We start from the raw sequence: 16,482 nt of genomic DNA on the forward strand, positions 1-16,482 counted from the left end.
GGGGCCGGTTCCTGCCGCTTCCCGGCGGGAGCAGCCCGGGATGCCCAGGGAAGCCCCATCCCGGAAGTGTGCAAGGCCTGCTTGGATGGGGCTCTGAGCAGCCTGGTCTGAAAGGTGTCCCTGCCCAGGCAGGGGGGTTGGAACCAGACGGTCTTTAAGGTCCCTTCCAGCCCAAACCGTCGCGTGAGGATTCTGTGAGAAGTCCCCAGCTCGCAGCAGCAGAGGAAGCTGCCAGTCACAACTACCCAAGACTGGAAGTAGAGACCCCCTGAATATCTCTGTGAAAGAGGAAAAAGCAGAACGACACCCCTCACCACCCTGGGGGAAAACGGCTGGGGGCGATCCAGATCCTTCATTCCAGTCATGACTAAGCAATGATGCGTCCAACAACGTTTCATTTTCACTTGTTTTATTCCAAAACCATGTCACCAAAAACAGGTTAAAAATATTTACACAGAGCTGTTTGAGTTTCTCAGAGCACTGTCTGTCCATTGCCTAAAAGTACAGAACCACACGGCCCCTCCCACTCCTGCAGAGTTCTTTTCCTCAGAACCTGGGCTACTTTAATGCCTCGATTTGTTTCCTTTGCAGGCTGGGATAACCCAGGCACGGGTCATGTAACTGGTGTGCTGCTCTGGCAACTGGGATCTGATGAATGGATCTGGCAGTCACGTCCCTGTCCCAGGGCTTGCGAGGCCTCTGTGCGGGCACACCGGTGTGGAGGTTCACTTCATGTTACTGCTCCTTGTAGTGTTTTCTTCTTCCCTGATCCAAACTGGCTGCAGAGGAGCCTGTGAGCTGTTGCTGTCATTCTCTTCCATGAACGGACCTAAGTTGTACCAGGGGAGGTTTAGGTTGGGTGTTAGAAGAAGCTTCTTCACTGAAAGGGTAGTTCAACACTGCAACAGGCTGCCCAGGGAGGTGGTTGAATCACCATCCCTGCAGGTGTTTAAAAGACATAGATGTGTTGCTTAGGGACATGGTTTAAATGCTGGACTTGGAAGAGTTAGGGTAATGGTTGGTAGTCAGGTTATGGTTGGACTTTGTTTTCCAACCAGAACTATTCCCTGATGTGCTGCTTCCTACGCCTAGAGGCCACTTCACCATCAAGGGTGCTCACCTGGCAGGCAATGTCCCTCCTGGGATCCTGTGCTGCAGCCCACGCTCTTCTGAGCACCAGAGAAGATGCAGCTTCCTACCAGGCCTCTCAACACTGGGGCCACAGAGCACAGGGAACTGCACTCCCTCTGGGCCGAGCAGCCTGCAGTGGGCATAAATGTGGTGAGCACAAGCAACCTGTGACAAGCCATGTGAGGAGCAGCTTCTGCTGTGTGGCTGAAGACATTCCCTCAACATGACTGAGATGAGGAACATGACAGCAGTGGGAAAGAAAGGCAAATACTGAAGTGAGCAGATGTGTCACCAGCCTAAAATACCTGAAAAACTAGAAAGACTACAGAAGGGTATCATGGCAGAGAATCTGTGAACATCTGGAAAAAAGAGGAGCTGACTCCACTTCTGTGTATACTTCCTCTGGATTCTTAGGGATATCTGGCAAGTTAACAGGGCCCAGTTCTGCATGGCTGTGCAGGCACCCAGCTCATCTGTCCAAGTATGAACCCCCTTTACCTCCGCTGCCAGCAGCTTGGCTGTCAGCTACTCAGGCTTAGCACTGTGGCAACATCACCGTGGCCAGCTGCTCCCCTGTGAGGTAGGTAGTTTACCTGTGCAAGGATCATTCGTCCTTCAGTGGCACATCAAAGCCTTACTGTCCATCTCTTTAAAAACCTGACACAAACATCAGAAAACTAAGCTCTAAGCTGTCAAAAAGGGCTACCCCAAATCCCACTACTTGCTTCTGTCAGAGAACACCAAGTGCTATGACACAGGTGAGAAAACAGTGACCACCTGCCAAAAATGGGCATGTATCTCCCACCTGAGTGTAGCTGACAGTTTGTGTACCTTGCCCTAGAGTACACTGGACTTACTACTTACTACTAAGTCCAGTAAAATTAACCAAAAAGCTTCTCACGGACTGAACATGATTTAGGACCATTCTGAGACAGGTAGTAACAAAGTCCCAAATGCTAACGACCTTCTTGCAGCCATGACCATAACCATCCCATTAGAAGGCTGTAATCCAACATTCTACTTAACATTCTTATGGCAACAGTGTCACTGGGCCCCGCTGTGTGACAGCAATTTCCAAGTTAGCCTATTGCTGTTCTCTGTAGTTCAAGCGTAAAAGATAGGAAGTCTGAGAGAACAAGAAAGAAGATACACTGATCTTCAGATTTCCACAGAGATCAGTTTGAGCTGAAAAGAAAAACTAAGAAATCTCTACAGTTCTGTTTTCAGCCATTTAGAAGTGATCTCGCTGTAGCTCTTCCTCCTTTTCACTTTGTAAGTCAAGGCTTGGGAATACTCAGACAGCAGATGCTCCCAGTAGCAAGAGACATCCTCCATCTGCAAGTGCTCAGTGATGAATTGGCGTCCCCTAGAGACACATAAGGCACAGTCAGAACCAATTTCCAGGTCCTACAACAGTCTTTGGTTTTGTTTGATACGTATATCAACTTTCACTCTTCTGTGTCTCAGATGAGAAACAACACACACCGCTCTGTGCCGTCTATTTTAATTTCACACTTTTCATTCACGCTCCCAGCTCTGACAGTTGCAGTGCTTTTGCTATCCTCAAGATGGTATTTGTTATCTGGGATAATAAGTATCAGATTTCACATATCAGATCCAGCCTGAGCAGCACTGGCACGTGCTACTTCAGGAGCAGGTCGCTGCCAGCCAGGACACAGAGTGCTTATAATGCAGACTCAGTGCCCAGGGGTCAACTCACCTCAGACAGAGGTAAAAGCTCCCAACTGCTGGTGGCTTTCAGTGGGATTCCTGACACGGGTCACATCTGAACCAAAGACCTAGGCACATAGTCTTGTTCTCCAGCTACCCCTGCTTGCTACAAGTTCCCATACCCTCCTGCAGTTATTACAAAGCAGTTATGCTGCGCACTATTAACACGAGGTTTTCTTTGTTAGGTAACCCCTTCATAAGCAGCATAAGAAAATGTTTTGTAAGAGGAGTGCCTGATAGCCAGAAAGGACACACAACTCACCTCTCTGAAATTTCTTGTGCTATGGCATCATTTTCCTTTACAAACTGCAACAACTCCCTAAAATGAAGAAAAGAAAAATTAACTAATTCAATGGGAACACTGTCCTTTAGTGAAGCTACAGTGGAGGATGAGATTAAGGATCTACAGACAACTGAGAGAGAGACAGGTGTTCCTCATTTCAAAGCACAGAAGAAACCTGCCATTCTGAGTTGCTCTGTACCAGTTTTGGACAGCATGCTGAAATCTGGAAGCTAACACATTTTTGGCTAAGCAATACGTTCCTCTCCCCCTCATCTGTGCTGCAGATTTAAGTGTCTAGTGCCTGCTGCTTTCAGTGAGGATGACAGACCTCCATACTCCAGGGAAGCTGTAACCTCTAAGTAATACGAGCCAAGGATTCTTTGGGGGCAGTAACAGAGACAAGAACACGACCTCCACAAGCCTTTTGCCTGATGCCTAGGAGTGGAGGCTCTTCTTGGCATAATACAAACCAAACTGCCTTCCCAAACACAGCGGTGTTCCTGCAGCACGGAAATGCTCCCCTGAGGTCTCACACCTGACATCAGAGAGGTCTGATCGGACTGGAATGTAGTGGACCCAAGGCTTCAGCTGGGGGTAGAAGAACTCCAACCACTCTTCTCCAACGTGAAAGACGAGGGAACCGCACAAGAAGAGGTGCTTCAACCGGAAACTGGCAGCCACTCCCCGGAAATTAAACAGATACCTTGAAAAGGAGAAGCAAAGAGAGGGACCTGATTACATTCAACATTTTGTGAGGAAATACCCTAAGGAGCTGGGCCTCCAGTAGCAGTCAGCCTTCCCCCATAGGGAGAAGCCTTGGGTAAGAGGGGGAATCTCCCTCATGCTGAGCCAAGTTCCTGTAGCTGAAACAAAAGGAAAACATTTATTTGAAGCTCTTCACAGAAAAGGTGAGCTGAAGTTAAGGATGTGCTAGTTGAGCTTCTGCTGCCTGTCAAAACTGAGGTTCAAAATCAAGGCACACTGCTTTACCTCTGATAAAGACACCTGCCTACAACAATCCAAAAAAGCCCACATGGACAACTGCCAACAATGCATGGAAGGTGAGAGCACGGATGCTGATCCTGTGACCCTACACTTCAGAGACTCAGTTACCACAAGGAGCTTTTTTCCCAATTCTCTCTTGTCTTGCAGTGAGCTTTTTCGTTCATTTTTCTGCTTTGCCACATCTATGTCTGCAGTTCTTGGGTTTTTTTTCCCCTCTGAGATTCTGCTTTAATCTGAATCTAATTGTTTCACATGAACTTGGGAACAGAACCCAAGAAGGTTAAACAGACTAGCACACAAGAGATGGACTTTGTGGAAAACAAGAAACCCACAATTTTGGTTTTGGCATTTTCTGCCAAGTTACTAAAGTGGGCTTGACTAGGGGAGTGGTTCTCTTTATAAACTGTATCTCAGAGGGATGTTTGTTTGCTTACTTGCTTGCTTTTTTACACCCACGTTTCTCCAATTATATGGAAAGCCGTTTTTTCCTGTGGGTAAAACCCCTCAGTACATATAACTAATCTTTGAAGTCAAACATTCTGGGCTAGGGGGAGTTCTTCCTTTAATTAAGCTATTTTGGGTGAGATAGGGATTATATATTTGGGGTAAGATGGTAATTGTAGCTAAAAAAGTTCAGCAGTAAATGACAAGGAGTAAATCTGACATTATTTTGCATTCTTTGTATTACCTAGGAGGTCAGGACAGCGATAAGGAGCTTGTTTTATTAGGAACTGTACAAATACATGTAGAGATGTAACGAGAACTGCAGTGTGGAAGTGAGGAAATGCCTCTGTCCAATTTCAGACACAGCTCCCACCACGCTCTCTCAACCAAGTCACCAAGGCTGCTCTCAGCCAGCCTGCTGCAGCACCTACGCTGAAGGAAGCAGTGAGAAGTTCATGGTGACCCTACCAGATCTGGTGCTATGACAAAAGTAAGTCAGAATGTCTCAGCCAACACTGTACAAGGGGCTTAGGAGGCATCAGGAGTTGGGAAGTCTATGTGTAACAGAAGGGAGAAACCTGGGCAACAGGCTAGTGAAATACAAAAGGTGACAAGTCAATCACATTTGCACAAAAATACAGATCCAGCCAAATGCCTGAGCTCTTACATCAGTGTATTCTAGCTGGTAGAATTGTAACTAAGTACTTTCAAAGCAAAAGAAAAAAGCAAAATATCATGTATACACACTAAGAGTTCACATTTTCACACAGAAACCCACAAGAATATTACACCAAACACTCCCCTCCAATTAGCTAAAAATAAAAAAACTTTGTAAATCAAAACCACATTCTTCCAAACAAAAAAGTATGAATCAACACCATATCTGCTCAATCACATTTCACATTCTCTCTTTTACTACAGACATACAATGGTAACACTTGCCCCATTGTGCATATGAAGACATGATTTCTCAGGTCCTTAAGTCTTTGAAGACAGTAACGTTATCACTGTAGCATCAGATAAAACAAATATGAACACAAAGCTTGGTATAGGAATATAAAGAAAAAAATATAGAAAACCTTTTGATTAAAAAAAAAAATGTTACCATCTATGGGTTTGTTAGTGATCTAAGATCTTTACTTTCCCCAAAGCACTTTACTTCTCCTGACCTGACAGGAAGAAGCTGACACAGAAAGAGGCCACGCTAAGCTCTCAAATTTTCAACTGCCTTAAGTCTTGTTTACAAGCATTCTTGTCTGCTTGGAGCTGGTTGCTGAAATTAAACCTTAAAATAAAACCTTACACCATGGAAAGAAATAAATAACCCACAGCCCTCAAACAGCTTTACTAGACAAAACTCTTACTTGTATTTGCAGTGATCAACCAGTGGAACTTCCTTTGCAGGAGGCTTCCCTAAGGTGTCCTTAAAATAAAAACAAAAAAAGTCAGTAAACTTTCTATGGTGATTTCATATTTGTTTTCCTTCTCAGTTAGAAACAAAGCTAAGTCTCAAAACCCTCCATGCCCACTTCTGAAAAAACCTTCTCTGGTGGGCTTTTAGAAGTATGATGGAGAATTCCCAGCCCTTCAAAGAAGAAAAAACGTTCAGTAAATTACACACTGCCTGTAAGCACATGCCAGCACAAACACATTAAATGATAATGTTTAGTTGGCAGCTACAGAGTGGAAAACAGCTTAGGACAATGGACTACGTGACGCCAAGTGTAACCGGATTAGCCAAGACTGCCTGGAGAGAACTGGACTGTAGACTAAGTATGGAACTAAAAGTTACCAGCAACAGTTATCAGAAAGCTATCAACAAGACCAAGAAAGGGAGATGACAGAAAAATTCTTAAAGAGACTGACAACACACAGGCAGCTAGTTCAGGGCTGGAAGGGGAAGAGTTGGCTAATTTGGATGCGATGGAAGAGGAGGAGACTGGCACAGGTTCATTTTCTTATGTGTGCTGGTTTCCTTGAACAAAAAGCGTAGACAGTTGAAAAACATTTGTTTGGCCTGTTAGGCTCTAGAGACTCCTTCCTTTTATCTGTCAGTTAGGTGTGGCCATCAAGGGAACTACAAGCCTCCCCCACTCCAGAGGATCACCCACAACTCTCAAGATGCATTTAAATCAAAGCCATCCTGCAATGCTACTCTTTCTGGCCTTCATGCTCAGGAGGCAGACAACACCCATGCACCTTCTCAGATTTCCAAGCCTGGTTTTTGGTGTACTCAGCATCAACGAGCTCTGGATTTTCTCGGGATAGCAGAATGAGGGGATCTCTCTCAGGGCTCGTTCTGCAAAAGAAATGCTATCAGTCATTGCCAATCCACCTGATCCAACACAGCCAACAAACTACTGGACCTTCCTGCCTTTTGATGAGGTTGACTTCCCTATGGTTCCTGAAAACATTATTAAGTGTCTTACCATAGAGAGTGTTTCTGTCCAAGGGTGTTTTAGCAGAAGAGAATGACTTATATGTACCAAAACTATTTGGTGCTGTTTATTTATTTCACTTACTAAATATTTAATAGCATTATTTAAGTAATTCTCACGACAAACCAGCAGAGATGTTGTTTCCTTCAGGCCTCATCCTGACAGGTGCCAAATACTTTAGTTCCCTTCTAAGTCAGAGAGGGAGCTAAGAGATGCTAAGCACCTTCACAGCACTTGATCCCTCCAACACTAATTTAGAACACAATTGATAAACAAGGTTAGGACATCCCTGAGACCCACTCATCATCATCTCCTGAGCCTACCTGGTCAAACATCAACCCCACCTTTATTTGGGATGAAGGAGGACTAAAATGGAGTAGGGGTTAACGCTGTTTTCAAACTGCCACTGGAGAGAGGGAAAAAGTAATCTTATCCCCCACCGCTCAGATAATTTAATGCAAGGGTACTTTTTGATTCACTGTTGAGCACCTGCATAGCAAATGAAGTATTCACACTGGCAAGAAGCACGCACATCAATATCAAACCTTTGTATTTGTATCCTGCACCTGCAGTTCCCCTCACAGAACAAGCTGGTTCCTAGTGTGACAGTTTTACTCATTAAGAAGTAACGCAGCAAATCCATCACAACTGCTGTTTCCAATATTAGACTTATTATAAACTAGTAGCAAATTGCAGTTCTCACAGAGAATCACTAATGGGGAAATGCTGCTGTACAAAATGTCTCCCTTTTCTTACTTTTGAAAACATACATTCTGGGCTACATTTGTTTAGGTCTTGGAGAGACAGAATAATTGCAGAGACAGCTGTCATGGCATATTTTGATAGAATCTTCTGCTATAGGAAAACATGCTCACCTGGATCCTCGAAAATATCCTTTAGGGATTTTTTTCACCCATGGCCACTTTTCTGCAGATCTGAAAATATTGTTTATACATGGCAATAAATTATTTAATATAATGATGAAATAGTATTCTCATCAGTTTTCACAGCATGGTCTCTTTCTAGTATTCTTCATTTTTGATGGAAATCACTTCCTTCACTATAGCAGAAAAACCTCAGCCAGGTCCCATGAAACAGGTTTTCCTGTGAAAACTCCGTTTAAGGCAACATGGCATAGGCTACTTTTCAGAATACTTTCCAGTCAAAACAATTAATTACACACAACCCCATCAGCAAATATTGAAGGGTATTAAAAATTACCTAAAATTTGAATCTGTTTTTTTGCATTGTTGTTTTATTTTTCTGTACTTCACTGAATATGGATAGTGTAAAATTACTATAATCACTGTCAGTTATTTAAAAAAACAAACCAACAACAACCAACCAAACCTGCCTAGTGTTTTGCATTAAAACACAGGGTCTTATTGTTTCCCCAAGTAACTAATTTTAAATCTAAATGAGTCTTTCAAAACAGCAGTTTAATTTCTGTCAGCGTAGTCAACTGCCTCCTTCTGGGAAGCTCTTTGTTGCACTTTTTTTTTTCACTGGGCTTGACATGTAGGTCCTGATGCCCAAACTGATCTGTACAGGTCAAGCTCTGCATCTGCTTGTAACCCAGTGATACAAGTGGGATTCACTGGGAAAAAGGATAAGTACATGCTTTGGACCTTCATTGTATGATATGATATCACATTAGGCTTCAGCTATGATTAGTCCCATAGATATTCAGCCTTTGAAGAGAGGAATATTCAGTCTTGCATTCTGATGTCAAGTGACTGACATAAAGGTTTTGACTTTTTTCTTGTTATGTTTCTATGTTTACTCCCTGTTGCACACTTTGTTTGTCACTCTCAATAGGAAACAGTCCCTTATTCTGCTAATAGTCAAAGATCCTGCCAAAAGAAAGTCTCCCAGTCAGGAAAGTCTTCTTACTCTCAATCCCAGTAATAACTCCTATTCTTGGGAATGATTCCAAGTTTCTCTATTGCACAACAATACTCAAGTAAAAGCAGATCTAAAGAAGGCTTTCCTTTACCCTTCCAGAAGCTTATACAAACATCCTGGATCATCCCTGCAGTGAAAAATCGACAGCTCTTAGAGAAGTAGTTGGAAAAAAATGAAAACGTTTCCATGTGTCAGGGGAGATTTCTGCAGGCAAAAGATAACTGCTGCTTTATTGACAAACCCTATCCCAGCAAAAATGATAGTAATCTGGCCCTGACAGCATGAAGAATGCATATACTTTGTGCTCTGCATTCCTTACTAAAGTTTTGGAAGCACAGGAGCTAATTATAACTTCTAGTTACATCACCCAAGGTTTCCACGGAGAATTCTTATACAAGAGTGAGGCTGAACATAGTGTACAAGAGGCAGCAGGACAGAACACAGGCCAACAGACCTGTGGTCTTAGACTTCCGTGTTGCCCTAATGGTGTCCAGTGCTAGATGTTTTTTACTCTGAGTCTCTCTTCCATTAACCCTCCCTCCCCCATGTAACCATTTCCAAAACATACCTCTTGAGGTCCTCTCTCATGAGGTCCCAGCGCCCTAAGCCTGTCGGGTAAATTGGCCAAACAGCTGGTCCTCCTTCCCAAAATGTCCAGGCAGGATACATAATATCATTGTATTCAGGTGTCTTAGGAAAAAGGAGAGTACAGTAAGAATAAGAGTAGTATGCACTTCAGTTTACTGACTGAACTCACCAGAAATGAACAAGCCTTCCAGGAGTTCATGGTCACCATTGTGTCACTGGGGTTAATATGAAGACAACCCAATATAGGAATGTTTCCAAGATTTAAAAAAGGCCATGGCTTGCTGCATGACAACAGGTTAGAAAATAACAAGGGTTCCACAATATAGCTGATATAGTAGATATAGCAAACTGCAGAAGACCTAAACTCCATTCACCTCTCTAAAGACTCGTACCTATGTGTAATTACAAATGTTTTTTACTGATCCTAAGTTAAAAGGCATTATTAGCTCCTCAGAGACAGAGGCACTTACAAACACTTTGACATTTATGTTTCCAACACTTCAGTTCATTCCAGCCTTCCTAGAGATCACTTAACAATTGACTGTCACAAATATCCAGGTCATAAAAGAATTTCAGCTCCTCACTCCTATTTGGATGCTTAAACTCCTACATAATGAAACGGAAGATCAGCACTCCAGGAAGACTAAACCCTTTCATGAAATCAGACTATAGCCCACTTCTTTGCACTAATAATAAACTTCCTATACAATTATCTGTCACCTGGAGATACTGGATGGAGTCCAAGGCCACCAAGGTAGTTAGGAGGTCAGTGCAGATGACACATAAACAGGGGCTGAGAAATGGGTTTGTTCATGCACAGAAAGAGGAGCCTTAGGGGAATCTAAATGCTGTCTTCTACTACCTGATGAGAGAGTTCAAAGAAGGTGAAGGCAGACTCTTTTCAGAAGTGCAGAGACAGAATGAAATGCAACAGGCTTTGATTGCAAGACGGGAAATTCCAAGTAGATACTGGGAAATGTGCTTTCATGCTGAAGGAGTTCAAACACTGGCTGTGGATACCTTGTACTCAGGAAGCTCAGAGTGGGCAGGACACAGGCACCCTGATCTAGCTGGTCAATGTGTCTCTATGTGTGAACATGCCTCTGCATGTGTGTGCATATCTGAAGGTGGAAAAGGGAATCAAGGGGGAAAGGTTTCACGAGAGAGCAATATTACAGAAAAGAAGATAAGAAACACTTAGCTGTGGTACCAAAAGAGGGCATACAATATTCATATTAAATGAAATTAACTGTGACAGCTGCCTGATGACCAAAAATACCTAACAATGCTGATAAACTACAGCCACAATTGTAACAGAGGCACTGCATCAAATTACAGCGATGCTGGCACATATCCCATCTAGTTGTGGATCATTCCACTGTGACAGAGGTACATTTTTTGACCTGGAACAGGAGCTAATGAGGGGAAACACTGTCCTATTGAATAAATCTACAAGTCTGCCTGCCAGAAAACTGGAAGTAAAAGGAAAGATAAAGAGCAAAAAAAGAGCAAGCAATTTTGACACAGAAAATCTGTGGGGAATCATCCTCAAAAATATGTTATCAAGAGAAAGGAGGACAAGCATGTCTCAAATGCTCAGCTTTTAAAGGTGTGAGCACCTTACTGAAGGAGAAGACTGGGCTAAGCGGTTTCATCCACTTGGGCACTTGGGGGTAGTCTCGCACGTTGATCACCATTTCCATGTCAGGGAGGCGGCTGATGATCCCCAGAAGGAAGTGCTCAACTCCACTGCACCTGTGGAGAAATGACATACGGCAGAGCTATAAGGAGAAGGCACAATCCTGCAGTCTCTCACAGGCCTCCCTCTCTGTGCAGGAGTCAGCCCAAGCGATACCATGATACAGGTTGGGAACTGTCTATAGCAGCCTCCAATGGAGCACAGACACCAATGAAGCAACTCATCCTGTGATATCTGGCCTGAACTGCAGCTTTCTCTGGGATCCCACAATCAAACAACTGAAGTTACACTGAAGTGCAACAATGACACTTGCCTCTTGGCTACATTTAAGCTGCATACACAATTTTCTAGGCTTCTGCTCTGAGAAGGAATTCATAGAATCATAAAATCACAGGGGTTGGAAGGGATCTCTGAAGATCATCGAGTCCAACTCCCATGCTGCAGCAGGAACACCTAGGGCAGATCACACAGGAACGTGTCCAGATGGGTCTTGGAAAGTCTTCAGAGAAGGACACTCCACAGCCTCTCTGGGGAGCCTGTTCTGGGCAGCTCTGTCACCCTCACAGTAAAGGTTTTCCTCACGCTGAGGTGGAACTTCCTGTGTTATAACTTGGTGCTGTTTCTCTTCGTCCTATCACAGGGCACCACTGCAAAGAGACTGGCCCATTCTTGACATCCACCCTTCAGATATTTATAGAAGTTAATAAGGTGCCCTCTTAGTCTTCTCAAGTCTAAACAGCCCCAGGTTTCTTAGCCTTTCCTCATATGACATACATTCCAGTCCCTTAATCACCCTGTTTGACTCTTTCCAGTACATCCCTATCTCCCTTGAACTGGGAAACCAGAACTGGACACAATACTCCAGATGCAGTCTTATGAGGGCAGAGTAGAGGGGAAGAAGAACCTCCCTTGACCTGCTGGCCTCATTGTTCTTAATACCTCCCAAGATTCCACTAGCTCTCTTGGCCACAAGGGCACATTGCTGTCCCATGGTTAACTTGTTGTCAGGACCCCAATGTCCTTCTCCATGGGGCTACTTTCTTGCAGATCAGCCCCGAATTCAGACCTCTAAAATACCTTTGGGCTCAGTGACTTTTAACTTGGTAGAAATGGACATACTCTGGTGTCTCAGTTAGGGAGATGAGATCTTCTGCACAGCTCTTACCTTGCAGGGAAAAAGCAGTCCTGTTCGCGGTACAATTTGTTCTTAATGACTTGGTAGTGTGTCCCGAGCTTTCGGCTCACCACTTCTGACATCATCTCCTCGGAAATGCCACCTCGAAAAGGAGCCAGGTCCTGCTTCCAGACACTGAAACAAAATAATCAGCTATTATTATGTAGAATAGGGAGCTCTGATACGTAAGGCATAACCAAGAATTTAATTGAATTCACTCACAAGAGCTGTTACTCAGAGACGCCAAGGTCCGAGCTTCACTCTGACTGAATGTGCTGTTTGCCTAAGTAGAAAGCCCAGGAGAGGACTCTTAATGCTAAATCAACATGGACATCTTTAGCTGCTCCCAGAAAGCAACATACATACCCTGTCAGGTTATGGGTAAAAGACTTCAACTCACTTAACCTTGGAGTTGTAAAGCTTGTGCTCTGGCCTTCTACGAATGATGGGCCACACCAAGACCAAACTCCTCACATACAAGGGCTTGTACCGAGAGGACAAGGGCTTGTAGTGAGATGACAAGGGGTAATGGCTTTAAACTGGAAGCGGGGAGATTTAGGTTAGACATTAGGAATAAATTCTTTACTGTGAGGGTGGTGAGGTACTGGAACAGGTTGCTCAGGGAAGTTGTCGCTGCCCCATCCCTGGAAGTGTTCAAGGCCAGGCTGGATGGGGCTTTGAGCAACTAGTGGGAGGTGTCCCTGCCCATGCAGGGAGGTTGTATCTAGATGATCTTTAAGGTTCCTTCCAACCTAAACCATTCTATGATCATGTCATGCTATTTAGACATAAAAAAAAAAGAAGGTAATAGTCTAGTCACAAGGAGACACATTGCCGAATAATGCACTGAAAGTCAACCCAACACAACAGACCTGTGTAGCATGGTTCTGTGACATCTACACACCACCAATGAGCTTCAGGAATTCAGTATGAAAAGATAAACCAAACACATATAAGAAAATTTGCAATTTATATAAATTCAGTCTAAAGATCCTCAGATCTGAAAGAACCACATGATCTCCAGAGATCATCTAGTCCAATTCCCCTGCTAAAGCAGGATCACCGAGAGCACATCGCACAGGAACGTGTCCAGGTGGGTTCTGAATGTCTTCAGAGAAGGAGACTCCACAACTGCTTGGAGAAGTTAACAAACACTGTTGCAACAGCCATGGAGACCTAGTCCCCACTTTTTGTTAGACACTGCACCACTGCCTTGGTTTCATACAACACTGTTGTTGTGGTGAGCGGGAGTCAGACACACAATACTCATAGAGTTATGGTGAATGCTCCATTTTATTGTTAGGTACATCAGTATATATAGGTTTATTACAAAGATCATTACGTCTTCAATATGCTAACTGATTGGTTAGTAATTACTAATTGCTCACGCTTTATGACGAGCTATAACTTTGATACTTTAGGCGCTGTAGTAAGTTACTATTTGGATACTTCTTCTGCTAAACCTGCATCTTGTTGAATATGGTCTTCTTTGTGGTCTTTGTGGCATCAGCATCTCTAACTGGTCCTGCTTCAGTTCCTTCTTTGTATTCTGCTGTTAAAAAGTTCCTTTAACCTGTTACTAAAGTGTCCTTCTCTCCTGTTTCTTGCTCGTACAGCTCTTCTGTTCCCTGCACGAACAGCTCTAGTATTTTTCCATGTCCATTGCTGTACAGAAATTCATCCACACACTGTCAGGGTGATCCCACTGTGAATGTGGTCAAACACTGGCACAGGTTTCCCAGAGTGGCTGTGGAGTCTATTCTGTGATATTCGGGACCTGACTGGACAGTCTTTGCAACCCTGCCTGAGCAGAGGAGTTGGACTTGAGGATCTCCCTCTAGGATTCTGCTATTTTGTAATCAGGTAGAAAATGGTACAGCTACATAAAGAATTTCAGTTTTATGGCACATCTATGTCACTGTAACCAAAGTGACAATTGAAAGGTAACAATGAACAAGTCAGGAACCTTCAGTCCTTGGCCACTGAGTCACAGAAGACTAAACACAAGTAGAATCTACTATATGGGAAGAAGTACTGGCTTCCAGTGTTCTACTGCATATTCACACATCTCCAAATCAATTACCAAAATGAGCAGAATTTCTCAAGTGTCACAAAGCGTATGTGTTGTATTATCTTCCTGGATTCTTTTGTAATGCCTGTTGCTGTAGCAGTGCCCCTGAGCAACCCTTAAATGAACTACTGCTTTAGTGAAAACTAGGTTTCAAGACTCACAGCAACCTCAACTTCATGCTACTAACAACTATCATGATCTGAAGCAGATTTGGAGGTTGTGACCACTTGGGAAGGTGTTCTATCCAAAGGTGGGCAGGAGCTGGTGGAGTGTATATTTAAAGATTAGATGTCTTTAGGCTGTATCTGAATTGAAACTTTGGAAAAAGACTGGGAGGCTAAACTAGAAGAGACTTTTCCTCATCAGTATTTGAAGAGCAATGAAGATCAAAAACTCCAAATAGAGTGTACAAACAGTTGCTTAGTATGACTTGCCTGAGATTAAAAGCCAATATAGCACTCAATCTCACCCCCAAAATGAGTGAGTACATCCGGTACTTCTAAGTAGGAGGCTTAAAGTTGAGCATCTGCATTTCTGCATTTGGCATCCTAATCCTAAAGGCCGAATATGTTGACACTTCCCTTAATTATTTCTTCTCCTTTAAAAAAAAAAAAACCAAATGCTGCTTAAGGGTATCAAAAAACACAGTCTAACAATCCCTGCCCATATGGCAATGATGACCCAAGCACCTGTAATTTCTGCCACGGTGCTGCCACCCTCCATCAGTGGGAACAGAAAGGAAGTTTGGTTTGGCTACGTCTACATGACAGAGCAGCCTGCACTTTTACTGCCTGCAGTGGTCTTGCATCACACATAAGCCTCTAGCACTATATTCACTCTAGGAAGATTAGGACAGCGTTTCAAGTTAGGAGTGCTGGCATTATGCATCATGCTCTACAGTTATTAAAAAATAAACAAGACTTGTGTCTTCCTGAATGAGCTCCTCTTGGATCATGTTTTAATCATGTCAAGGTTGGGTAGTTAAATATCCACCATCACTCCAGTTCTCACAAGGAGTGACCTAAACTCCCTAGAAAGAACACCAAGTACAACACGCTATCACATCAGACAAATCCGTATTCGGTAACAACCTTTCTTCAGCTGGGTATTTAAAATATTTTGCACGTACTTGTCTTGTTCCACTTTTAAAAGCCCGTAAGAAAGACCTCCTAGCAACGCTGTACTGAGAGAGAAGACAGAAGTGGATTGTCCACACAGAAAGGTTGCCAACTGTGTATGGGTTTATTTTATGATCACATATGAAACACTGACAGGGTCTGTTCATAGAACACCAGGTAGGAAGGGTCCTCAAGGATCATCTGGTCCAACCTTTCTTGGCAAAAGCACAGGCAAAAAACAAAGTTTGTTGTTCAACAATCACAGGGGACAAGGAGAGTTATCAGTTTGTAGGTGAACACACTTTTATTGGAACTATGGGAGCCAGCCTCTTTCAAACACTGCCATTAATGACTTCCTCCTTGCGACCTCTGTGACCTGCGACGGCTGCAGACACGACATTTTAGAGCCTAAATATCCTGCAGTTAATTCCCATCCATCAGTGCTGGCAAAAGCATTCCCCCTCACGGCCAGAGGCCTGTGTGGACAGAAGAAAACCAGTTCCTCACCTTTGGTGGCAGCTACAGTTCTCCTTTACACATGGCTTATAGCCTTCCACAGCCTTCTCAATTTGGTCAGTTAGAGTTTTCCACTTGGCATCTAAAACACGCAGGAAGGAAAGGTTAGAGAAACCGACCTGTCCGAGTGCCAGAGCCACCTGTGGGAGCAGAACAGCGTTTCCAGCGTTGTACCCCTGCCCCGCAACACACCCCGTCCCGCTGCAGCCCCGCAGCGCAACTTCAGCGCGCCTGGAGCAGAACGGGGAGAGAGAAGCCACGGCGGGTAAGGAAAGGGGAGGCCCAGCTGAGGGCGATGGGGATGGGGCAGCGGGTCGGGCATCCCGTAGGGCATCCCGGGCTGGAAGGGGAGCCGGGAGGAGCCTGCGACCGGGCGGAT

At 44.0% G+C, this 16,482-nt stretch overlaps 2 protein-coding genes across 2 annotated transcripts in view; both read right to left on the reverse strand.

The window, feature by feature from the left end:
• The window catches only part of TIMMDC1 (translocase of inner mitochondrial membrane domain containing 1), a 9,871-nt gene extending 8,132 nt beyond the window's left edge, over positions 1–1,739 (reverse strand). The window contains exon 1 of the mRNA XM_010005515.1: positions 1,725–1,739. Within this exon, the coding sequence (XP_010003817.1) occupies positions 1,725–1,739 (15 nt within the window). The remainder of the gene's footprint in view (positions 1–1,724) is intronic.
• Positions 1,740–2,091: 352 nt separating this feature from the next.
• POGLUT1 (protein O-glucosyltransferase 1) overlaps positions 2,092–16,482 on the reverse strand; it is a 21,472-nt gene continuing 7,081 nt past the window's right edge. The window contains exons 2-11 of the mRNA XM_010005516.1: positions 16,095–16,185; positions 12,390–12,533; positions 11,145–11,280; positions 9,506–9,627; positions 7,908–7,967; positions 6,794–6,893; positions 5,959–6,017; positions 3,681–3,848; positions 3,125–3,181; positions 2,092–2,497 (exon numbers count right to left, since the gene is read on the reverse strand). Of these exons, the coding sequence (XP_010003818.1) occupies positions 2,341–2,497; positions 3,125–3,181; positions 3,681–3,848; positions 5,959–6,017; positions 6,794–6,893; positions 7,908–7,967; positions 9,506–9,627; positions 11,145–11,280; positions 12,390–12,533; positions 16,095–16,185 (1,094 nt within the window). The 3' untranslated portion in view covers positions 2,092–2,340. The remainder of the gene's footprint in view (positions 2,498–3,124; positions 3,182–3,680; positions 3,849–5,958; positions 6,018–6,793; positions 6,894–7,907; positions 7,968–9,505; positions 9,628–11,144; positions 11,281–12,389; positions 12,534–16,094; positions 16,186–16,482) is intronic.

This window comes from Chaetura pelagica, unplaced genomic scaffold (genome assembly GCF_000747805.2).
Source record: "Chaetura pelagica isolate M959 unplaced genomic scaffold, ChaPel_1.0 scaffold39, whole genome shotgun sequence".
Classification (NCBI taxonomy): domain Eukaryota; kingdom Metazoa; phylum Chordata; class Aves; order Apodiformes; family Apodidae; genus Chaetura; species Chaetura pelagica.